Here is a 27,172-nt window from a genome sequence, read left to right as displayed (position 1 = left end):
TTACATTGATAATAGAATAACATTTTTCATCTTTAAAAAGGCTCTCAGAGATTCGTACCGGCAAGCACAATTCGTAGCATGGTATTTTTCGCTGATCTTGCCACAACGTTCACTAACACAGTCCGTGAGTGGTTGATGGAACTTCTTGGTTTTACACAACATGTAATGAAAGCCATGTATGGCGAAGCGTGTAAACAAATGTCTGAGCTCGTATCCTCTTTCCCCCCTGTGGGTGGGGGCGGTAGAATAACATCCACGGTGTCCCCTGCCTGTCGTAAGAGACGACTAGAAGGGGCCTCAGGGGCTCTGAACTTTGGAGCGTGGGTTGGCAACCACGGGGCCCTTAGCTGAGTCCTGGCATTGCTTCCACTTACTTGTGCCAGGCTCCTCACTTTCATCTATCCTATTCGACCTCCCTTGGTCAACTCTTGTTCTTTTCCGACCCCGACGGTATTACGTATGGAGGCCTAGGGAGTCTTTCATTTTCACGCCCTTCGTGGCCCTTATCTTCCTATGGCCGATATCTTCATTTTTCGAAGTGTCGGATCCCTTCCATTTTTTCTCTCTAATTAGTGTTATATAGAGGATGGTTGCCTAGTTGTACTTCCTCTTAAAACAATAATCACCACCACCACCACCACCACCACCACCACCACCACCACCACCACCACCACCAATCGTATCCTCTTCCCTGCCAGTCTTTATAGATCATTGCGTCCGTCGAGTAATATTCACTCCATATGTCTCTCTTCTTTGCCCTTAATTCCCCTATAAAGCTTAATTTAGGAAAAAAAATGTGCGTCTGTAATTACAAATGCTACTTAAACCAAATGTTACAAGTCTAATACACATTCATCACCATTCATGAAATGGTGTTTTTACTTTTAAGAAGTCTACCAATTAGCTGTTAAAAAAACTTTGACAGATTTGCGTATTAATCAGTAGCAGCCAAATAGGGGATCGCGTTATAAATAGAGCCCTGCGCGGATATACAAAATAACATCCGCATCCGCACGTACTTCATCCGCACCCGCATCCTTTTTTTCTTTTTTTCCTTTTTGTTAGTTGCTTTACGTCGCGCCAACACAGATATGTCTTATGGCGACGATGGGACCGGAAGGGGTTAGGAGTGGGAAGAAAGCGAGGTTGGCCTTAAGGTACAGCCCCAGCATTTGCCTGGTGTGAAAATGACGGACAACCATCTTCAGGGCTGCCGACAGTGGGATTCGAACCTACTATCTCTCGAATACTGGATACTGGCCGCACTTAAAGAAATGAGGAAGGAAGAAAGAAAGAATAAAAACAGACAAGCAAGTAAGCAAGAAACCAAGAAAGAAAGAAATAGAGTAAATAGAAGAGGTGAAAAATATATTTCCACTGAGTGAATTGCGTGAACGCTTCGAGTCGCTGTAAGCTTACATTCGGGAGATTTTGAGTTCGAATCTCACCATCAGCAGCCCTGAAGATGATATTTTGTGGTTTCCCATTTCCATCCTTTGTGGGTGGTGGCGATAGAGAACATCTCCCGCATGTCGTAACAAACGAGTGACTGAACGTGAACTGGGGGCTCTCAATTTGGAAGTGTGGGTTGGTGACCATGGTTCCTCTAGCTGACCCTGTAGAATACTTTCACGGAATCCCTTGCCCGTCGTTCATTTCATAGCCTACGTGCCCTTCCATTTCTTTTCCGAAACCCTAATTTTCTGAAGGTCCAGAATTCTTCCAACTTTTCCTCTGATTAGTCTTGAAAGCGAATGGTTGCTTAGTCGTACTTTCCTTTAAAAGAGTACTCACCACCACCACCACACAAAAGTAACATTCCAGCATTTTGTGCATTTAAAAGTGTAAATCACAGAAAATAAATAAATAAATAAATAAATAAATAAATAAATAAATAAATAAATAAATAAATAAATAAATAAATAAATAAATAAATAAATAAATAAATAAATAAATAAATAAATAAATAAATAAATAAATCAATCAATCAATCAATCAATCAATCAATCAATCACCGGGCGAGTTGGCCGTGCGGTTAGGGGCACGCAGCTGTGAGCTTGAATCCGGGAGACAGTGGGTTCGAATCCCACTGCCCGCAGCCCTGAAGAGGGTCTTCCGTGGTTTCCCATTTTCACATCAGATTAATCCTGGGGCTGTACCTTAATTAAGGCCACGGCCATTTTCTTCCCTCTCCTAGGCTTTTCGTATCCCACCGTCGCCATAAGACTTACTTGCGTCGCTGCGACGTAAAACCAATTGCAAAAAAAAAAAAAAAAAAAAATCAATCAATGAGCTAGTCAAACGACGTTTGTTCGGAGATCTATAGGGTTATCCGGGGTTTCCCATGGACATATGAAATCAACTTGTCGATGAGGCGAGATTTATAAAATGACGTCAGGGGTTATATACAGTAGGTCTAGGAGAAAGCCTCCACTGTGTCCAGCTCAGAACTCATATGGATCGTCGGAGACGAACTCCCAGAGGTGAAAGACAGGTGTGCAACCACCTTAGCCAAACAGGGGCTGGTAGCTGCGGTGTAACGCGCCAATCTTGGTTAAAGTACTGGCACAGGCTTCATCAAAAGATTAAGACCACTAGTGCGTATTCTACTTACAAACCTAAGTGGATGCTTACTTGTTTTCCAATTTTGCACACTTATACAAGCAATTAACGACAAAACCCATTAATCTACTCTCTGCTACAGTCTTTCGGATTTGACATTTTTCTGAGCATATATACAGTGTCATCGGAAACAACGTGGACCGGGTATGCAAGCGTTAGGGGATTGGTCGTACTGATAAAAAATGTGAAAAAAAGATTCGATATCTCGCGTCGTTGTTATTTTAACAGCTTCTGAAGATAGCCAATGAGGCACCTTCGCGGGTGAATTCTAATGGGCTTTGAGAGGCGATGTTGCTAAATCTGCGCCTGACTTAAGACCGGCTTAAAAGCGTTCTTTCACAGTATTAATTTTTAAACCAATGTGTGACATTTAATGGCAACGTACGAGTACACACAAATCTACAGTTAACAACAAGTAAAGAATACGAGGGCTGTAAATAAAGTAGAACGCAAACAAGTACAATTGCATTACATTCCTTCAATGCAGTCAACCACAAAGTCTATTATCGTCTGCCAAATGTCGGGAAGTCGTAGGGGACCGTTGGCAGGGCGTTCTCTGTTGATGACAGCGACGGAGCGTCCTACTGCGCGGAGTACAGACGCCACGTCAGGAAATCGGCGGCCTAGGAGAGGTTCCTTCAACTTCGGAAACAGGTCAAAGTCACAAGGAGTCATGTCTGGTGAGTACGGAGGGTGTTCCAAGACCCCCTAATCCCACCGCTGCAATAAGAGCTTGACATTGTTTGCGACATTAAAAACGTGCGTTGTCATGCAACACGACAGGTTGATCGTCTCACAATAAACGCGGACGTTTGCGCCGCATAGCCGGAGGCAGATGTCGCTCCCGAAAATCGCAATACTAGTCACTGTTGACGGCTTGTCCCTCAGTCATACCAAGCGTAAGAATAACACCCTCGTATTCGTATGCCACAATCAGCATAAGCTTCACCCGACGGGGTTCCTGTCGAAATTTCTGTGGACGTGGCGAACCTGGGTGACGCCATTCATTCGATTGACGCTTTAATTCAGGCTCGTACGTGCCCAAGTCTTATCAATGGCGACAATGCTTATTGATTGACTGATTGATGCTTGTTCTTTAGGTCATCGGCCCCTAATGGTACGAAATGAGACGAAATGAAATGACAAATTAAAAACCCATAATCCTCCTCTGACCACAATTCAAAACGTGAGGACGAAGAATGAATGGATGGATGGATATGAATTTAAAACGATCAGTGGAACCGATCCACAGTGCCTAACATGCACAGAAGCTGGCGTAGAACAATAGTATTACTGGCCAAGGGACTGCTTCTGTAGCACGATACTGAATCGATGATGCTTGTAGTCGAAAGGAGTCTAAAATCCAAGTCATCGGCCCCTCATAATGGTACTTATCGATAGAAAAGTGATGATGATGATGATGATGATGATAATATTTGCTTTACGTCCCACTAACTACTTTTTAAGGTCTTCGGAGACGCCGAGGTGCCGGAATTTAGTCCCGCAGGAGTTCTTTTACGTGCCAGTAAATCTACCGACACGGGGCTGTCGTATTTGAGCACCTTCAAATACCACCGGACTGAGCCAGGATCGAACCTGCCAAGTTGGGGTTAGAAGGCCAGCGCCTTAACCGTCTGAGCCACTCAGCCCGGCTGATAGAAAAGTAGAACCATGGTATTTGTCGTGTTGCGGTACTAATCAAGAGTGACGTAGACTCACGGTATTCCACACATTATGGTACTACTCACAGGTAATGAAATTCGCACATGTATTACAGATCTAGGGTGTTTCGCACATTGCGCCGCCATTGGCAGGCAACGCAAACCTATGGTGTTCATCACCTAAGTGTATTAATCACAGGGACTCGTACTATCCCGTGGTGTTCCTCATATAGTGGGTACTAATCATAGGCAAGTCAGAACCATGGGTTCCATCATCCCATGGTGTCGCTTTTATAGTGCTACTAATCACAGGTACCGTAAAAGCCGTCGCGGTCTCGTTTGCTACTAATCGCAAACCTATTTGGTACGTAACATAGTTACGCAAGGAAAAGTGACCCATGGTGTACCCCGCGTGGTGGTATTAATCACAAGGAGTTTCATGGTTCTAATATAATCATTCCTTGGTCGCCCCTTTTAGTCGCCTCTTACAACAGGCAGGGGATACCATGGGTGTATTCTTCGTCTGCGTCCCACACCCACAGTGGGTTGTATGTTTGGTCCGCGAGAGGTATTTTATTTCCCAAGTCCGCCGGCAAGCCGGTTAGGAACCCCTATCCGCCACCTGGGACGCGCCAGGTGGGAGTATCACCTCTACCCAATGGCGACAATACGATGCAGAAATGCGTCTCCTTCGTTTCGGTATCTGTCCAGGTGGATGCCAGCCAGTTCTTACAATTGCCATCTGTGTACGTCGATGAGTTGATGTGGAACCCAATGAGACGCAGTTTTTCTTATGTTAAGTAATTTCGTCAGTATATGCCACACTGTTTGATGACTAAGACCAACCTCTACGGATAATTCCCGGACAGTCCATCGATGGTCTATGGAGACGAGACCACTCACGATGTCAATTTGATCTTGAGGAATGGACGGTGGACTTGTGCAGTGCAAATCTGCAGTCTCATTCCGACCCGAACGAAACGCTTTGACCCATCGGGCAACCGTCCTATACTGTAATGCATTCTCTCCACAGGCTTCACGTAATCCTCGATAACATTCTGATGCAGTTTTGCCACGGACACTCTCGATTTTAATCCAGAAACGCTTTAAAGCGGTGAAATCGACACTCTTCACTTCAACGCCACACAACGACAACAACACTGTCAACTGGATGCCCGTCAAATGCAAACAACACGTCAACAACAGCGCCACCTGACCTCTCCCTTATCCTTTTTGCGCATGTCCGATTTCCTGCGAGTGTCCGGACTACTTTATTTACAACCCTCGTATAAATTGTACATGTGCAAGGAAAATCTACATAAAACACCGAATAGGGCTTATTATTTAAAGTTTTTATATTGTTCTAGAACTTGATCATCTACAATATTTTTCTGTATGGTGGAAGAGTGAATGGGCCACTGAAATAAGTTTTTATAAGAATCAGCAAAGCGTAATGGCGTTCAGCGTTAAAAACCACCCGAGACAACAACTGATGTGTTTTCAAAGAAACTCAATATTTAAAGATTTTAGAGAATGGTTAGTAATGTAATGACAGAGCTCATGCTGTTTTGATTGAGAACAATACGTCTGTCCCTAGTGCTCCCGTCTTACCGCTATCTCATTTTCGTAAAAATGTGGACTCGTATGGTTCTACGAATGATCGATTTCTGGGAGTGTGTGTGTGTCCCCGTCACAATAATGATAGTGTACCCCTTACTGGAAAGTGCTCCCTGCCAATGACGGATATTTTTTGTCAAAAGGCTGTGGCGGTGCCCTTAGTGAGTCATCTGGTGGTGAGAGTTGTGAAGTACTGTACCTGGCAAGGCGGGTGGAAATGCGAGCAGCGGGAAGGCCAGACATAAACACACGGCACCGGCCAGCAGAAAGCCGATCCACCAGGCTCCCACCCACACGTTACTGCTGGGAGTCAGCCCGAGTCTGAAACATACACAACAGTACAATTCACTTAAAAGACGAGAAGGAAGGCAGTGACAGTAATGTAAAGGAGAAAAACACCGGAAATATTAAGATAAAGAAAAGAAAGAGAAAAAAAAAAAACAGAATAGAGGACAATTCTATACTTGAATCAATTACAAAAGGTGCGAAATATTTGGACTGGAATGGAGATGTTTGTCTCTCATACCAAGGAATTAATTGCATTTGACTACTTTCGAGAAAAATCCATTTTAAGTTTTGAAGTTAATTTAAAATTCAGTTTCGAATTAGCGTCCTCTTCTTGCTGTTTTGGGTCACATTAATATTTAAAACAAACGCTGTGGAAATTAATTCGCTTGATCATCTCCGTGCCTCCACCATTGAATGTCACATTCGTGTTTTTTGACATAAAACAACGTTGGGGTTACACTTCTTTTGTACCTTACCTGATTCACGAATGTTAGAATACCTTTCCCTCTATAGTAATAAATGTGAAGTAAACAGTATGCCAAACTAATGAATGTGGTACATTCGTGTTCTGCATTACATTTCATTAGGGCATTACATTTCGTTAGGGCAAAATTGTAGTTCTTATGTGATTCTTTATATTAATGTTGAATGCAATAACCAGAATGTGTAACATTAATTTGTTTTAGCATTTTAGGTACAGCAAGTCTCACACTTTCGTGAGAAAAACTTGCAGTTACTGGCTTAGGAATAAAAATACGACATCCACTGTTCGCTCATTTAAGTCAAAATCTCAATTTTGGCACATTCCTAGTTTTGGCGTAGTCTCGACGGGACAGACCGAAATTTAGCACGGCTAATTATACTATCATTAATAGATGGCAGTATTATTAAAACAAATATGTTCTCATCCATAATTACGCTTTCCTACAACAACAAAAAAAGAACTTACTGTCTTTTTATTATCCACAGTTTATTTAAATAAATAAATAAATAAATAAATAAATAAATAAATAAATAAATAAATAAATAAATAAATAAATAAATAAATAAACAGACCGAGAGTGTTGTCCGTGGGGTTAGGGTCGCGCATTTGTGAGCTGAGCTTGCTTCGAGAGATAGTTGGTTCAAACCCCACTGTCGGCAACACTGAAGATGGCTTTTCGCGGTTTCTCATTTTCACACCAGGCAAATTCTGAGGCTGTACGTTAAGTAAGGCCACGCACAGTGACGTAAAACAAATAGCAGATAATTACATTCGCACTCGGTCTTTTATCTGCTACACGGAAAAGCGGGTTTTTGGATTTAGAAGACGAGGGAGCAAGCACGGATTTTTTGTTCTTTCTCTTACGACATGCACGGGTACAGATAATGCATCCTTTGACTCTATTCACATGCGAGAGAAAGAGTTCCGATAAAACGAAAGCCCTATGAATTGTGAGAAAATGAAAGAAATAATAATAATAATAATAATAATAATAATAATAATTTTTTCTTTCTTTCTTTCTTTCTTTCTTTCTCAATCTGTTTACCCTCCAGGGTTGGTTTTTCCCTCGAACTCGGCGAGGGACCCTATCTCTACCACCTCAAGGGCAGTATCCTGGAGCACGAGGCTTTGGGTCGGATGGATACGACTGGGGAGGAGGACCAGAACTTCACCCAAGTGGCCTCACCTGCTATGCTGTACACAGGCCTTGTGGGGGGATGGCATGATTGCAAGGGATGGATAGAATGGAGGGAAGGAAGCGGCTGTGGCCTTGTCCCGGCATTTGCCTGGAGGAGAAGTGGGAAACCATGGAAAACCACTTCCAGGATGGCTGAGGTGGGAATCGAACCCTCCCTCCCCCCTCACTTCTACTCATTTGACCTCCTGAGGCTGAGTAGACCCCGTTTCAGCCTTCGTAATACTTTTCAAATACCTATCGTGGCAGAGCCGGAAATCGGACCCGGGCCTCATGGGGCTAACCACTACACCTCAGAGGCGGATTATTATTATTATTATTATTATTATTATTATTATTATTATTATTATTATTATTATTATTATTATTAGCAAGCCCTGTGGTGTCAAGATAGCGTGCTTGTCTCTTATTCCAAGGCCCTGGGTTCATTTTCTGGCCAGTTCAAGGATTTTAATTCTGGACTGAAGAGTAGAAGGTGGGTTCACTATATACGAGATTTTCTCAAGCTCTCAGTTACAGGGAGTGACGATGACGCTACTGATCTAGTGTACATCCCCCTGTGGATGGGGGCAGTAGAATAACACCCACGGCATTCTCTGCCTGCCGTAAGAGGCGACTAAAAGGGGCCCCAGGGGCTCTGAACTTGGCAGCGTTGGTTGGCGACCATGGGGTCCTTAGCTGAGTCGTGGCATTGCTTCCACTTACTTGTGCCAGGCTCCTCCCTTTCACCAATCCTATTCTACCTCCCTTGGTCAACTCTTGTTCTTTTCCGACCCCGACAGTATTAGATTATTCGAGGCCTAGGGAGTCTTTCATTTTCACGCCCTTCCCTACCCTTACAGTATCTTTCTTTGGCCGACACCTTAACTTTTCAAAATGTCGGATCCCTTCCATTTTTCCCCTCTGATTTGTGTCATATAGAAGATGGTTGCCCAGTTATATTTCCTCTTAGAACAACAATTTCCCGAGCGAGTTGCCCATGCAGTTAGGGACGCGCAGCTGTGAGCTCGCATCCGGGAGATGGTGGGTTGTAATACCGCTGTTGGCAGACCTGAAGATGGTCTTCCGTGGTTTTCCATTTCCACACTAGGCAAATGCTACGGCTGTACCTGAATTAAGACCATGGTCGCTTCCTTCCCACTCTTAGCCCTTTCCTATCTCATCGTCGCTATAAGACGTATGTCTGTCGGTGCGACGTAAGGCAAATTGTGCAAAAAATAATCACCACCACAATCTAGTGTACATAGACGAACGCTGGTTGCCATCGTTACGATGGTTTCGGTAAATTGATGACACTAATTCCAGAAAGACCTCATCCCCAAAACATATCCATGTTAAAAGAAACTATTCTCGATGATGGCGATGTTGTTTAAAGAGGCCAACATATAGGTCATCGGCCCCTAATGGTACGAAATGAGACGAAATGTAATTACAAGTTAAAAGTCCAAAAACATCCACTGACCAGAATTCAAGACATGATGACGAAGAATGAATGGATGGATATGAATTTAAAACAATCAGTGTATCCGACCCGCAATGCCCCACATTCCCAGAAACTAGCGTTAAACAATATTATTACTGTCCAAGGGACTGCTTCTAAAGCACAATCCTGAATCGGTGATGCTTGTAGTCTAAAGGCCTGTTTTCACATGTAGGACTGTGCTGCGACTGTGCTTCGACCGTGCTGTGTCGTCCGCAATCGCCAAACAGTATAAACCATTCCATTTGCATTGAACAGCAGTTGAGTATTTTCACATGTAGGACTGTGTCCCTACCGTGTTGTTACCGTGCTATCATGGATCGCCAAGCAGAGCGATTACGGCCCACACAGTCGTCGCCTGGTCTCAGCACAGTACCACATGTGAAAATTAGAAACGGTCGCCCTAGTGTCGCCAAGCCGGACTTCCGTCTTATTTCGGTGATAATCGGAAGCACTCGGTCGTACGTGATCCAGTGACCAACGAGCACAGAATAACATAGAGTGCGCAATGCGCTGTCTGAGTACTGTGTTCGTTGGTTGAGATACATTGTGTGATAGTTTGCAGTAGTAGGTGTGGCGCAGTTGTCTTCGTTAAAGATGGACGAACAAGTGATAAGTTCAACAACATGAATGCCTTTATACTTATTCTTCTTTTGTTGTAAAACAATGTACGCTGCGCAGGCAATAACTACATCTTCTTCGTTCGGATCCATGTCTCCAACCTGTGAGCACAAATGCAATGAACAAGGACCACATGACCACAGCACAGTCGCAGCACAGTCCTACATGTGAAAAGACGGAGTAGGCGACACCGCCGTAGCACGGTCGAAGCACAGCCGAAGCACAGTCCTACATGTGAAAACAGGCCTTAAAGGGGTCCAAAATCCACGACATCAGCCCCTCATAATGGTACCTATCGCTAGGAAAGTAGAACCATGGTATTTGTCATGTTGCGGCACCAATCAAAAATAGCGTGGACTCGTGGTATTCCACACATTATGGTACTACTCATAAGTAATGTAATACGCACATGTAACGCTGACCTATGGTCTTTCTCATATTCCGGCGCCATTTACAGGCAACGCAAACCTATGGTGTTCCTCACATAGGTGTACTAATCACAGGGACCCGTACCAAATACAGTAGACACAATACGCGACACTCAGTGAGATATTGAGGGACAGTTATTCGACCTCTCTCTAGGAGGTTGACCTGAGAACTACTGATTCTATCATAAGAGCACGTGTATTTGTGTGTGAAGTTGTTGGGGTTATTTATGCGTTTTCAGTGAGTTGACATAATTAAATAGTAGCGTGTGTCATTCCTTGATGTCTCCTCTCAACATGAGGGGAAAGGTATGTGCTGTGTTTAGCTGCAGTAACTATGAAGTAGAGAAGAATGCGCGGTCTTTCTTCCGTTCCCCTCGCGACAAGAAAATGTAAGTAATACTGTGTTTGCATATATATTCTTCCAGTGACAAAGAGATTTTTATAGTACATTCTCTTCTGACCTGCTCGACCCATATTTTAACTGGCTTAAAATATAATACGCATATTTTATTGTATAGTGCAGCAGTTAACCTTCGATACCGATGTGTTGGTGTAGGTGTGATCTGTGGGTTTGATTTAATTCAGGAAAATACATATGCATATGAGGGTGGCTGGTTGTGTTCCAAGTTACCCCATTTGGGATGCCGTAATGCGTTGTCAAGCACTGAACAAAATATGGATGACTTAAGAAATGTACACATTTTGTTGAAGCAATATGATGATGCAAATTTGCTTTACCCTAATATAATAGGAAGTATTGCTTATAGGGAAGTTTTGAATGTTTTTGAGGCTAATTTTATAGATTTTATTTCTATTAGTAGACTTCATGTTAAGAGGAAAATTGTCCAGCTTTTAAATGTTAATTCATTGCATTATGTGTGTAAGGAATGTGCCGATATTTTTATTGACAAGTGTCTTAATGTGATGATAAAATGTTTTTTAAATGAGGAAAAAGACTAACCGTAAAAGTTCAGGCAGGAATGCTAAACAACAATAAAAATGCATAAAGAAAGATCAAGCCATTTCACATCTTATTTATATGTCTAATTTCAGTCTTTGAATAATAACCTTTTAAATAATTCTTCATTCATTTATCCAGAATTGCTTTAGCAACTTCGAAGTTAATATCTCAATAACCCTTTCTTTCTAGATGTAATTTATTTATCCATTTTCGAATATGCATTTCCATTGATATTTGAATTTAGCGCGATTTGTACAGGTCAAGTCACTAGGAGCGCCACCATCGAATTGTCTCCCATTTTAACAAGGCGAAATCCGTAAGTGTCGCGTATTGTCTCTACTGTATTTGCTCGTACTATCCCGTGGTGTTCCTCACATAGTGGGTACTAATCACAGGCAAGGCAGAACCATGTGTCGCTCATAGAGTGGTACTAATCACAGGTACTGTAAAACTCACCCTGATTCACACACTGTCGCTACTAATCATAAACCTATTGTGTACCTAACACAGTGATGCTACTCGCAAGTAGAGGCGACCCATGGTGTTCCGCGCGTGGTGGTAATAAATTATTACAAGTAGTCTCATGGTTCTAATTCGATCATCCCTTGGTCGCCCCTTTTAGTCGCCTCTTACGACAAGGAGGAGATACCGTGGGTGTATTCTTCACCTGCGTCCCCCATCCACAGGAGGATGTGTGTTTGGTCCGCGAGAGCTATTTTATTTTCCTCAAGTCCACCTGCAAGCCGGTTAGGACCCCCACAGCCACCACCTGGGACGCGCCACGTGGGAGTATCACCTCTCCCCTTGCTACGCCAGCGTAGTAGGTTCGTACAAAACTATTCTTAGCAGACTAAGGGTCTTTATGAGTTGCATGTGCTGTTGTGTTCATTTTGTTAAGGACAGAAAGTAACATTTTGACTTACCGCAAACGAATGTACTTCTTACGATATCAAAAACTGCTACGTCATCATCACGGGATAGGCGAACTCTGTTTTAATTTCTTTAGCGCTCGGCAGTGCAGTGGGGCTTAGTTTATGGTGCCTGTATTACAACTGCAGGACAGGGTACAATTCATTTCATCCAGTCACCAGATCGCTTTCGGTGACATTTCCAATTTCATTTGGACTCGACCAGATTTGATAGAAAGAGGAAATCTCACTAAATGCAATGAATTATTTATTGAATGATAATGGCTTCTGCGGTCTGTGCAGCCATATCGGGCCAACCACAATAGCAGACTATGAAATGACAGGATAGCGTGGCCCCGTATAAAAAGATATCGTACTACGCGCCGATGTTTGCTTTACACTGGATCACAATGAACCATTTTATTGAGTTTCATTGCAAGGTTTTACCTTCAATTGAATATTTTTTCTCTTTAGTCATGGCATGGGAGTTTTGAGAATATAATACAGTACATGCATGAGTCAGATTAGAGGAATTACGCTTATTGTTATTATTTTTATTATTACGAAACTGGGACGAGTGGATCATTTCAAATTCTGTTAGCATGCTTTCTCCCAGGATGGAGCTGAGTAGCTCGTACAGTAGAGCGTTGGGCTTCTGATCCTAACTTGGCAGGTACGATTTTGGCTCAGTCCACTGGTATTTGAAGATGCTCAAATACGTCAGCCTCGTGTCGGTAGATTTAGTGGCACGTAGAAGAACTCCTGCAAGACAACATTCCGGCACCGCGGCGTCTCCGTAAACCGTGCAGGTAGTTAGCGAGACATAAAACAAAAAATAAAATACAGTAATAATAATCTATATATTAAAGAATTACAAAAACTAAAGTCAGTCAGTCCGGCCATTCTATCCGATCGATTTCCTTCATTTTTTTAAAAACTGAAAGGTATTCGTGCACAGATTTGTCATCAGGTACCATAAATCACTTAACTTCCGCCTTCCGCAAATTATTTGATTTTTCAATTTTTTGTCTCTTTGAAGCAATCATATCTTTGGTTCTGGTTGAGGTACGGAGTTCATTTTAGTCTAAGAACACTCACTGGATCAAGCTCTTTCGTTTCAGCTCTTAACTATTCAAATTAGTTGATTCTGAGGAAAGTTATGAGTGCACATTCAATTTGACGTCTCATTCTTCAACAGTTTTTCTCATTGAAGCAATCATATATTTCGTTGCAATTGAGGCACGCAGTTCTTTTTGATCTAAAAACACTCAGTGGATCAAGCGCTTTCTTGTGAGTCAATAACTACTTAAATTGGTAGATTCTGAGAAAAGTTATGAGTACATTTGTCTCCATGACGAAGATCTTTGAAGGACTTTTTAACAGTTCGGCGCGTAGTGTTGTTCCAAGGAACGTTCAATTCAATTTCTTTGTGTGATGTATTTTCAAGTGTTTTGCTGACATAATATTACATTCTATTACCACAGCAGATCATGTGCTTTATTTCATTAACTCGAAACTTTGCAAATACATCCGTGAGGATAGTAACGAACAACACCATACTTTGTACGTTGCGGGCGGAGCCAGCGGGAAACTGCCAGTAATAATAATAATAATAATAATAATAATAATAATAATAATAATAATAACTCCGCCATTGCCGGTCCCAAGCCCGGGGCCCCATCTTGCAAGTGATGGGGAAGGAGGAGGGGGAGGAGTAACAACCTCGTAAAAAAATCTGGGTCCATCTGGCTCCGGATGGTAGCACCCTGTAAGGGCCCCTGCCTAGGGTTACAGGTGAAACCTGGTCAACGGTCTCGAAGGCGGATGAGGAATTTAATGTCCCAACGGCGGAGAGAGCGGAAGAACCTAGTGGAGTAAAGCACGAATAAAAAATCATTTCGGACTAGCAATCCGATCTTATCTTGGAATTAATTTCCTACCTTGTACAATGTACAATTTCAACTGCAGAATGGAAAGTCCGCTGAATGAAAGCACTACCCCAGGTGGTAGCTCGGAAGAGAAATCCACCATTGCATTATGCAATGCATCGGGACCTAGGGTTCTGGGGAGTCCCAACATCTGCAATAAGGGTGAGTCGGAGCATCCTTGGAATCCTTTCAGACTTAAATTTAAGAGGAAATTCTTTGCAGGCACTCTTAATGTAAATTCCTTGCTAAAAACCGGCAAACAGAAAGAACTGGAAATTTTCTTAGATAGACATGAAATCCAGATCTTAGCAGCTCAAGAGACACGGTTTACGGATGAGAATGTAACAGAAACCAAAAATTACAGAATCTTTAAAGGTAAACCAGCAATCAAAATTATGAAAGGAATGCCACTACTAGGTACCGCCTTTTATGTCCATAAAGCAATAGTTGATAATGTTATGGAATTCAAATCTAGTTCAGAAAGGCTATCTCTTCTCACACTTAAATGCAAGAACAAAAAATATACATTTGTTAACTGTCATGCACCAATAAATGAAGATAATAGCAAGAACCCAAGTAAAACTGAAGAATTCTGGAGTCTTCTAGATGATGAAGTGTCAAAAATTCCAAAATCAAATGTTATTATTCTACTCGGTGATTTTAATGCACAGGTAGGCAAAGAAAAAGTTTTCAGCAAAACAGTAGGGGCATATCCGGCACACAAAAAACAAACAAAAATGGCATGAGACTAATTAATCTCTGTAAATCCTTTCACCTAAAATTAATGTCGACCTTCTTTAAGAAACTTCCAAGAAAGGCTAAAACATGGGTGTCCCCAAATCCGATGTTAGGTGAGTTTCAGTTGGACTATGTAGCTATTTCTCAAGAAAGTATTAAGGAAATTATGAATGTTAAAGTAACAAGAAGTGGGGAGTTTGACTCCGATCATTACCTCTCTAAAATTAAGCTAAAGCTTCTACCTCGCAGGAATCAAAGAAGGCCGAGAAAATTAATGAAATACAACATAGATAGGCTCAACATTACACAAGCAACTATAGAAAACTCTCAGGAAGAAATTAAAATAACTCAGCATGGCAAATGGCCAGAATTATCTAAACAGATTAATAGTGCAGCGAAGAAAGTATTTGGATCAGTTAAAACTAAAAAGAAAGTATGGTGGAATAACGTATGTGAGGAAGCACTTATGGAAAGAGTGAAAAAGTGGAAAAAATGGAAATGTTCCGGAAAGAATGAACACTATGAGCTATTTAAACAACAAAGAAAGGAAACAACAAGAATAATAAGGCAGGTTAAAAGATCTTTTAAAAAATCGCAGCTAGTAGAAATTGAGAATAATTTTGTAAGAAATAACTCCCGAAATTTCTATCAGACCTTTAAGAATAACCTGAAAAGTTATCAATCCCGGAGCATTTGCTTCAGAGATGCAAATGGTAATATTGGCCTTAACAATGCCGAGAATTGTGAGATTCTGGCAAAACACTTCGAACACCTGCTGAACTGCCCTGAGCCAAATCATAAATTAGAATTTTCAGAAATTCAGGAAAATCTAGAAGCTGATTCACCTCCAACAGCGGAAGAAATAAAGGAAGCAATAAAAAATCTTAAAAATAACAAAGCTAGTGGGGAAGACTCCATAACAGCTGAACTTTTAAAATGGGCTGAACCAAAAATTATAGAAGATGTACAAATAATCTTTGAAGAAATTTGGGAAACAGAAAAGATCCCAGAAGATTGGAAAGTGGCTCTAATACACCCATTACACAAGAAGGGTAACAAGCAGGATGTCAACAACTACAGAGGTATATCTCCCTTGCCAGTTGCTTACAAGATATTCTCAACAATACTACTAAATAGAGTAAAATCGACACTGGACAGTCAACTGGGTGAATATCAAGGTGGATTTAGAGAAGGAAGATCTTGCTCCGAACAGATTTTCAACCTGAAATCTATAATTCGACACAGATTAATAAACTGCAAAGGCATAGTTGTAACATTTATTGACTTTAAAAAAGCCTTTGACTCTGTTGATAGGGAAACCCTAGATAAAGTAATCCGTGAATTTGGAGTTAAAACTAAATTGGCAAACCTAATTCGTGAAACACTTACAGACACTATCTCGAAAGTAAAATTTATGGGTGAAGTATCTCGACCTTTCAAAATAAATACAGGTGTCAGGCAGGGCGATGGTCTATCTCCACTCCTTTTCAATTGTGTCATGGAGAAAATTGTAAGAATCTGGAATGAAAAACTGAAAGAATCTAAAATATTGCCACTCATGCTGGGGAAGAAGAACAAAGGTGTTGCAATAAATTGCCTAGCATTTGCAGATGACTTTGCCATACTTTCAGAAAGCCTTAAAGATACAGCAATGCAAGTCAAACTCCTTGAAAAGACAGCCAACATGACAGGCTTGAGAATCTCTGCCGAGAAAACAAAATTTTTGACGAATATAAAAAGTGCCCCGAAGTTTTTAGCAACGGATATTGGTCGAATAGAAAAGGTAAAGAAATTCAAATATTTGGGTGAGACAATTCAAGAAAATGGTTTAGAAAAATCTGCTATAGAGGAGAGGATACAAAAGATGGAAAGAGCATACGGTATAACTAAGAATACTTACAACAAAAAGTGCTTATCAAGAAAACTTAAAATAAAGCACTACAACACAGTAGTGAAACCAGAATGCCTTTATGCCAGCGAATGTCTAGCACTGAACTACAAGCTTGATAAATTAGAAATATTAGAAAGAAGAATTATAAGGAAAATATTAGGTCCTCCAAGAATTGCAGAGTTTTGGAAATTAAGAAGTAACAATGAAATTTACCAGAACGTAGAAAACATATCAGAAACAATAAGAAAAAGGAGATTGCTATTTCTTGGACACATTTACAGAATGGATGACAATAGACTAACTAAACGAATCTTCAAGTACCTTTGGGAAAAGAAATCAACTACCACCTGGATTCAAGAAGTCAAGAAGGACTTGGAAAGGAACAACATACGAGAAGAAGAATTATTGGAAAGAAAGATTTTTAGGAAGAAAGTCTCACAAATGGAAGGATACCAAGGGAGGAAGGAAAAGAAAACAGGCACAAAGTGGACTGAAGACAGGAAAAAGAAACACAGTGAAACAGTGAAAGAATACTGGAAGAAAAGGAAAGAACAACTAAGGAGGAACAATTGAAATTGTAACGTGGTCCTTAGAAGGCCGGAACGCAAGAATAATAATAATAATAATAATAATAATAATAATAATAATAATAATAATAATAATAATAATAATAATAATAATAATAAATTCATCGTTACGGCCAGTAAGGACGGAGGGATCTCAACTGCTTGTCTTCTTGTGGGCCCACCAGGTTTTCATCCTTTCGGAGTGTGCTTTCTTCTACGTATCAGAACGTACATGCTTCAGTCGAGTTGCGACTTCTTCTTGGTGAACGTGTCTGTGTTTGACTGGTGCTCAGAGTTGAATGTCTGTTACTGAGATTCCATACTTTCAGAGAGCTTTATCGATCTCCGCCAACCAAGGAGGGGTCGTTTTGAGACTTCTGAAGTAGGATAACAAAGATGTGAGCGTAAACAGTTATCTTCCTTTTCTGGATTACTCTTAATATCTTTACGGTGTGGGGGTATATTTCTAAGTTGCTCCGAAGTCTGTTCACACCATCTTTAAGGTTGGGACCAAGAATTTTTCGGATAATCCTCCTTTCCTTAATTGCCGGTTTTTGAAGTAGGTTATGTGTTCGCGAAGTGTTGTTGATGATGATTGTTGTTTAAAGGGGCCTAACATCGAGGTCATCGGCCCCTAATGGTACGAAATGAGACGAAATGGAATGACAAATTAAAAGTCTAAAATTCTCCATTGACCAGAATTCAAAGCGTGAGAACGAAGAATGAATGGATGGACATGAATTTAAAAAAATCAGTGGAAGCTACCCACAATGCTTTACATTCACACAAAAACTGACGTAAACGATTAGGATTACTGACCAAGGGCCTGCTGCTATAGCAAAACACTCAATCGATGATGCTTGCAGTCTAAAGGAGATCCAAAATCCAAGTTATCGGCCCCTCATAACGGTACTGATCTCTAGGAAAGTAGAACCATGGTATTTGTCCTGTTGCGGTACTAATCAAAAGTAGCAGAGACTCGCGATATTCCACACATTATTGTACTACTGAGAGGTTATGTAATTCGACATATAATACAGACCTATGGTTTTTCTCACATTACGGCGCCATTTACATGCAACGCAACCCTATGGTGTTCATCACATACGAGTACTAACCACAGGGACCTTCCCCTATCCCGTGGTGTTCCTCATATAGTGGGTACTAATCACAGGCAAGGCAGAACCATGGTAGCTATCATCCCATGGTCCCGTTCATATGGTGGTACTAATCACAGGTACTGCAAAAGCCGACCGCACAGTGCTCCTGTGTGCTATTAATCACAAACCTATTTGGTATCTGATATAGTGGTACTACGCGCAAGTAAAAGCGAGCCATGATGCTCTCCGCGTGGTGGTACTGATCACAAGTAGTTTCATGGTTCCAAGACCATCATCCCTTGGTCGCCTCTTACGACAGGCAGGGGATACCGTGGGTGTATTCTTCGTCGGCGTCCCCCACCCACAGGGGGTTCGCGAAGTGTTAAACATTCTGCTGCATATAATGCTTCAGGTCTAATTACAGTTTTTAATCGTCGCCATCAGACCTATCTGTGTCGGTGGAACGTAAAGCAACTAGCAAAAAAACAACAATTTGGTAATGTCGAATTTTTGCATTTCGAGAGATGGACATTTTGTTATATGTGTTTTGAGTGAGTTGGAAGGCTGTTTCAAAGTTGTTGACACGTGCACTGCCTTCGTAATGTCCAGGCCGTACTGTACCTCCGATGACGTCACGCTTTGGGGGGGGGGGGCTTGAAGGCGATACGCATACGCTCCGCTTGAATAATCCGTAACGTTCTATTTCTCGCGTATATACGTTCGTTTGCGTGAGTACAGCTTAACACTTTTGAGACATAATCTTGCGATTTTATCCATTTTCTGGTCAACTGGAACATTCACATCATACACACTGACAGAAAACATGCAGCCAATTACCATTACTATTTATTACAAATATAAATTACTTCTGTACCTCACTGTTTCCACTCCATGAACACTGCAGCTTTCCTGGACCTCTTACAGGAAGTTACACCAGTATGGAGTAGGTCTGCTCTCTTTGAAGCACTTTGTTGAATACACAAGTCGGTGTGAATTTTGGAAAAGTTATTTAAAAATATATTCACCCAAATATACTGTATATACACTGTCCGGCCAGGTCTTCCAATTTCTTCCCGCAGTCACAAATGACTAGGGAATCTGCCAACTGCATTGACTCCAAAGCCAAGGATTTTGTGACACACTTAGGATCGTCTGAATTTAGAAATTCCATATTATATGTATCTGACACTAACACACAAAATATTTTATACACCTCAATTCCAAGTTCTATTGACATTTCTGATGGATACTTTAAGCCCCCTCGATTTACTTACTTCTGGAGGTAATTCATAAATAAGATCTGAATCTGTCAGAAGATAAGATTTACATAAAGCACACTGCTGTTTGATACTCATATTTTATTTTTCTATTTGGTTTTCGTCGCACCGACACAGATAGGTCTTACGGCGACAATGGGACAGGATAGATCTAGGAATGGGAAGGAAGCGGCCGTGGCCTTAATTAAGGTAGAGTCCCAGCATTTTCCTGGCGTGAAAATGGGAAATCACGGAAAACCATCTTCAGGGCTGCCGACAGTGGGTTTCGAACCCACTGTCTCCCGAATACTGGATACTGGCCGCAGTTAAGCGACTGCAGCTATCGAGCTCGGTGATACTCATAAATAAGACTTGCATGTTCAAATACACCGAATTTAGATAAGCCGTAGGTCTGATTACATAAAAATATAGGGCCAGCTAATGTTAACTATGTTTATGACATAATAAAAAAACTCACCATCTGGACGGGACACTCTTATTTCTCTCAGGATGTGATTTTCAGGAAAGTGCTTGATACACACAACTGTGTTGTGATTAACTATTAAATTCTCCCTGGGAATAGCCTTCTTCCATAACTTAACTCGTTCTTCATCAGAAGGAAACACAAATACCTGAGTGTACTCTCCTTGTTTATAATTGGCTTTGCAGCCAGGCACACAGCAACTCTTAGGCATGGTGATTTCCCTCACTGATCATCTTAATTCAAGTATATACAATTCGTGGTTAATAATAAAACACAGAATGCACTGACTCAATTAATTTTACACTATAAATATAACTTAACACAAATAAACTACAAAATTAAAACACCGATCTTCTTAACCTACAGCTTCACATAAATACACGCTCACACGAAGTTTTCTTCACTAACGACTTTCCACTTAATAATGCAGTCGATGACGACTCATTCTCACATATATCTGAGTGAACATGCGGCCATCGTTAAAAATTTCAATAAAACTGCGAAAATCTGTGTTTAACTCTACTAACTCACGTGCTAAACTTCCCCCCTAACGATCAGCTGATTGCTTTCCCGCGCTCATTACAGTACGGCCTGGACATCACGAAGGCAGTGACACGTGTTAAGATGGCGAACTTCTCAGAATTTTTGGATTCAACCCATTCACCAAGGTATTATTATTATTATTATTATTATTATTATTATTATTATTATTATTATTATTATTATTATTTGCGAAGCAGTGTCATCCACGCGACGTGCCTACGAATTTCGACATTCCGATTGTGCAGCTATCTGGTACCAAAAGCAGTAGTGCAATGAATGAGTTCATTTAATTTTGTCGGAACACACCGGGTAATCCATCACATATCTTTGACACGTACTGCCTATATTTTTTTGTCTTCCTTCAAACATTGACTACCTCAGCCGGGATCATTAGTCAGATAAAGTCGGACTGATCCGCGAAGAGAGCAGTAAAGAGAGCACAACACTGGACTGTGCTGTTGCCGTCCTTATAGTACCGTTCTTCGCTTTGCTAATCTTTCACTCATACAGCAGTAGATTGGTGTAGACTGAGATGTTTTAAGAGCAGGCTCAGGTGTAGAGGGACCTGCTAATGGTGAGATTATATGAACACGTGTAAAAGGCAAGGAGGAAAATAAAAGCTCGAACGAGATATTATTTTTATGTTGTAACTTTCCACCATACCTTGAGGTAGAACATATTACCAGCCAGTAATATTTTATGCTAAGAACCGGCAGCTGAAGAGCTCTCAGTGAAGTAATAACACGGCTTCTTCGCACAGGCCCATCTTGATTTTAAAATTAGTTTTGCGACGGCCATGGACTCACGAGCTGGTTTTTACAATGAGATTACGAAGTAATCCAATATCTCCAGTGTGTTATTGATCGGAAACACGTGTCTCCTTACGTAGCTTAGGGGGAGAACGCGCAGAAATGGCACGTCGATATGTGTTCAGTTCCTAAACAATACTTTTTATTGTCGAAAAATATATTGTTCCTTTCTGCAACCTTTCGGTTCTAATGATAATTCGTAGTTTGGCAACTCTGCATTCCTCTCTTCTATCCTGACTACAAAAAGCAAATTCATCTCTGTACAGACCATGAAGGCCCTTGGAGGGGTGGAAGGTAAAGTCTTCCACTACCCGTAACCTCGGCACAGAAACCGGTAACAGAGGCGGGAGCACAAACACTTAAACGCTGCCCATTAACGAAGCTGTTTTTATTCAAAATTAATATCCGCACACTCCACACTAAAGTAAACGTCTCCGTCTACTATGTGACAGTCACTACACAACGATGTCGGTGCAGACCCGCTACAAATTTTGGAACACAAACGGGCATGGTCAGTACCTGGATGAGCGACCACCCAGGACTACCGCATGCCGACACACGTGTGTTTATTGTGTCAGCCAGCGCTGAAGCTTCCTTTTCCTGACCACACAAACACATTAACATACTTAACACGCATACACATGCAGATAAAAACAATAATAATTATACTGATACAAACTACTTATACTGACTAACTACTACACTGATAAAACACACACACAATTATACACTCATTACAGACCGACAGAGGAACGCCAATGGGCGCACCGGTATCGGTACTTCACAAACCATCTATCTCTTCGGGGATAGGTGGAACATACAGATCACCCAGGGACCTCGGCACTTGGTGGGGTAGAGTGCTTAGCTCAACGTCCCGCCGCCTTTGTCCATAGGAATAATAAGTGATACTCATATTTTGTGCAGAGTGTCTGAGTGAATCTCAGGGCCATGTCCACCTTCGGAGGTGGAAAAGGATGGAAGTGGATACGATACATAACGTAACGTAGGAACTTAAGAGTGTACAATGCTTCCAGCCTATCAGCTCATCAGGCCATGCAGTGGAGGACAGTGTGCTATGATGTCAATTTTAAAAGGTGATGATGATGATGATGATGATGATGATACTTGTGTTTTAAAGGGGCCTAACATCTAGGCCATCGGCTCCTAATGGTACGAAATGTTATGATAATTTAAAAATCCAGAATCCTCCACTGATCAGATTCGAAAACGTGAGGACGAAGAATGAATGAATGGATGGATATGAAGTTAAAACAATCAGTGGATGCGACCCGCAATGCCCCACATTCCCAGAAAGTGGCGTTAAATGATAGTATTACTGACCAAGGGACTGCGTCTAAAGCACAATACTGAATCGATGATACTTGTAGTCGAAACGGGTCCAAAATCCAGGTCATTGGCCCCTCAAAATTGTACTTGTCTCTAGGAAAATAGAACGAAGCTATTTGTCATGTTGCGGTACTAATCAAAAGTAGCGTAGACTCGCGGTATTCCACACATTATGGTACTACTCACAGGTAATGAAATTCGCACATGTAACACAGACCTATGGTGTTTCGCACACAGCGGCGCTATTTACAGGCAACGCAAACCTATGTGGACTATGTGGACTATGTGGACTAACCACAGGGACCCGCACTATCCCGTGGTGTTCCTCACATATTGGGTGCTAAGCATAGGCAAGGCGGAACCATGGTGTCGCGCATATAGGGGTACGAATCACAGGTACTGTAGAAGCCGCCAACGTACTCTATTGCTACTAATCACAAACCTATTTGGTACCTAACATAGTGATACTACGCGCAAGTAACAGCGACCCATGGTGTTCCCCTCGTGGTGGTACTAATCACAAGTAGTATCATGGTTCCAATTGGATCATCCCTTGGTCGCCCCTTTTAGTTGCCTCTTACGACAGTTAGGGGATACCGTGGGTGCATTCTTCGTCTGCGTCCCCCACCCACAGGGGTTTGTGTGTTTGGGCCGCGAGAGGTATTTTATTTCCCTCAAGTCCGCCGGCAAGCCGGTTAGGACCCCCCTATCCGCCACCTGGGATGCGTCACGAGGGAGTATCACCTTTCCCACCTGCTTCGCCAGCGTAGTAGGTTCGTGGAATTTTAAAGGTAAGTTATTTATGGTACTGAATTGTCACGCTTTGCGATAAAGAAATGTACAGTAAAACCTGTCCAAACCGAACCTCCTATATACCGGAAACCCGTAATGTTAATAAATAATAATAATAATAATAATAATAATAATAATAATAATAATAATAATAATAATAATAATAATAATAATAATAATCGTATGGCCTCAGCTACCGTATGCAGACATTTCAATTTGACGCCATCTGGCTGTCTGCTCGTCAATTTCGACGTTCCGTTTTACTCTAGACCCACTAGATGGCAGACAGAGTAAACCGGATCTCTCTTGGGCGTCTATGGCTGAGATTTAATGAATTTTGTCGGGTAAATACCAGATGTATCACCAGAGATCTTTTACATGCCGACATCGTACGACATGGAGTGTCGAATGGACTTTTTTTCCGCCCTTCAAAAATCCGACTACCTCTGCCGGGTTTGAACCCGCTATCTTGGGATCCGGAGGCTATTTATGCAGTGTAGTTGTCTCTTAAACCAGTAGCACGCTTAGCTGTAGAGAAACCAACTGTTGCTGATATTATATGAACACACAAATATCGTAAAACGTAAGCTTTTTGGTACTTCTTACTTTCAACCACACCTTGAGTTGAAATTTCCTTTTACCACGTAGTAACATTTTACGTTCACGTAAGGCAACTCAAGTGCTTTTCTTCTAAGCACCACTAACCATATTATTGGTGTGGAGGTTTGACAGCGTCATATTACTGTAAAATCTATGTTGTCATACAACAGAGTAATGGACTCAGATGCTGGTTTTTGTAATAAGATTATTAAGTAATCCACTCTTCCGAGTGCGCTATCGACCGGAGACATACGCGTCTTTAGTCGACGATGACAACAAAAGTGCTTTCCCAAATCCAATCGACCCCCAAGGCTCAGCCCCAGCTCTTAAGGGACGCATCCGATATGTTTGCTATATAACCCTCCCTCTACCTTCAATCTTATTCCTCCCCAGGGAAAGCTAATAAACTTTGGTTAGCAAACAAGTCTCCATCCCCAATTGCCAATTCAACCTCTCTTATCCACCAATATTGTCTGGATAGGGAGAGAAAAGCTAATATAATGTATTCCCAGAACAAAGATCTTCATATTTTCATTTATGCACAGATAAATGTAATTTGGTGGTGGCACGATTGTGACGTAGTTCAAGGTCGTGTGCAATAAAACTGGCCTGTTTTACGCTGCTTAGTTTTGTAGTCTCCCGTTGTTTTCCTCACCGCGGCAGTCTGTTCTATTACATTGGGTGGTCCAGCTGACGTGGACACCAACAGCATTTCCTTATCGAAATGAGATTGTCACTAAATGCTAATGTATACAGGGACCAGTTATTTTCCGTATAGATATTATTATTAACACATGCATATGCGGAAAAATTGAACCAAATGTGATTTTTAAAAACGGAAACATGTTCTTCTCTTACAACTTACTTCGCGTCGCACCGACACAGACAGGTCTTACGGCGACGATGGGCTAGACCTAGGGGTGGAAAGGAAGCTGCCGTGGCCTCAATTAAGGTAAAGCCCCAGCATTTGCCCAGTGTGAAAATGGGAAGCCAAGGAAAACCATCTTCAGGGCTGCTGAAAGTGGGGTTCGAACCCACTATTTCCCGGATGCACGATCACAGCTGTGCGCCCCTAACCGCACGGCCAACTCGCTCGGTAAACACTTTCTGTAACTGCATTTGACGTTCTTGGAAAAGGAATTCAATAATAATAATAATAATAATAATAATAATAATAATAATAATAATAATAATAATAATCGTATGACCTCAGCTACCGTGTGCAAACATTTCAATATGACGCCATCTGGCTGCTTGCTCGTCAATTTCGACGTTCTATTTCACTCTAGGCACAGTAAAGCGAATCTCTCTTAGGCATGTAAAACAGAACCAAAATGACCGAAATGACTAAAACAATAAAATGATGAAATAAGCATTTATATCACCTATCAAATAAGGCTAAACTTGCTCAGAAATGTCCTACTTGTGCATAATTCCGAACGCTACTGATGATTTTATCGTCCCCCATTCTTCATTGTGACACCACAAGAGACGACAGACATGAATTCCAGGATTAAGGGGGAGGAGGACTTAACCCTCTCCCATCATATGGAACGTTGAAAGAGCTTGAACTCTCGCTATACATGAGTAAAGAGATGAAAAGAACTCCACTTTTTTGCATTTAACCTCACTTCAATAACAAGTCCTTGATCCTTCTCAAGATGACCTATTTTATACTCCCCATTGGAGGAACAAGAAGAGAATAATCGAGTTTTGATCCTTTTCTTTAAGAATATTCCTTGGCTCTTTTCCCCCCTTTTTTCTGCACGTACAAAAGACAGCTTTGCTGCGGTTGGATTTAGACGGCCAGTCCTGATAAATGACCAGTCGTTGGTTTGAATGGGGCGTCAGCTCATTCACTACAATCTTCTCCCTTCCCCGTATTTGGTTGTAAATAGTATGCGGAATTATTCATGAAGCAAGATATTGTCTTTGTCTTATTCTCTTAAGTGGTGGGGACGAGACGTAAAAGCCGGAGACAGTACAGTTCTCTACTAACTACTACATAAGGCTGGGGCCATACGAGCGCACTGAGTGATTCCGTGGCAACGTACGCAGTTTTTAAGACGCAGAGGATCAGCTTGTTCAAAAGCGAGAGAAGCTTGCGTGTATTGTGCTATTACCATGATTGCCATACACCACTGTTAAGTACAACTTGAAGTGAGAAAAATAATAGAAACATAATAACTGTCACTGGTCTTTTCTTTCTGACCAGAGGTACAATTCTGCACTTTTCGTTGTTGATTGGAGGAAGAGATCCAAGTTGGTATATTGTGATCACAATTACAAAGCACTCCGGTTAAGGGCGCGCAGCTTTGAGCTTGTATTCGGGAGAAGTGGGTTTGAACCCTACTGTCGGCAGCCCTGAACATAGTTTTCCGTGTTTTCCCCATTTTCACACCAGGCAAATGCTGGGCCTGTACCTTAATTAATGCCACGGTCGGTTCCTAGCCCTTTCCTATCCCATCGTCTCCATAAGACGTATCTGTATCGCTGCGATGAAAAGCCAATTGTAAAAAAAAAAAAATACAAATCTTACACATTACCTTTGTGACCCAACAACGTAGTTACTTATGAACCTTCTGTGGGTGGGGAAGGTAGAATATTTCCGCTGCCTGTCGTAAGAAGCGTCTAAAAGGGGTTCCAGGGGCTCTCAACTTGAAGGTGTGAGTTAGCGACCGCGGAGCGTTTCTTCCACTTGCTTGTGCCAGGCTCCTCACTTTCATCTTTCCTATCCGACCTCCCTTGATCAACTCTTGTTCTTTTCCGAACTCGACGGTGTTAGAGCTACGGCTGCCACTTTTTTCGTAAGAAATAAGGGACAAATACCGCACCTAAAAATACGGGATTTTT

At 41.6% G+C, this 27,172-nt stretch overlaps 1 protein-coding gene across 1 annotated transcript in view; it reads right to left on the bottom strand.

Annotated features, from left to right (window-relative positions):
* Oatp26F (Organic anion transporting polypeptide 26F) overlaps positions 1-27,172 on the bottom strand; it is a 717,049-nt gene that overhangs the window by 65,891 nt on the left and 623,986 nt on the right. The window contains exon 7 of the mRNA XM_068228964.1: positions 6,100-6,221. Coding sequence (XP_068085065.1) covers positions 6,100-6,221 — 122 coding nt within the window. The remainder of the gene's footprint in view (positions 1-6,099; positions 6,222-27,172) is intronic.

This window comes from Anabrus simplex, chromosome 8, assembly GCF_040414725.1.
Source record: "Anabrus simplex isolate iqAnaSimp1 chromosome 8, ASM4041472v1, whole genome shotgun sequence".
Taxonomy (NCBI): domain Eukaryota; kingdom Metazoa; phylum Arthropoda; class Insecta; order Orthoptera; family Tettigoniidae; genus Anabrus; species Anabrus simplex.
Note: the sequence above shows the minus strand (reverse complement) of the source record. Positions and strands in the feature narration are given on the sequence as shown.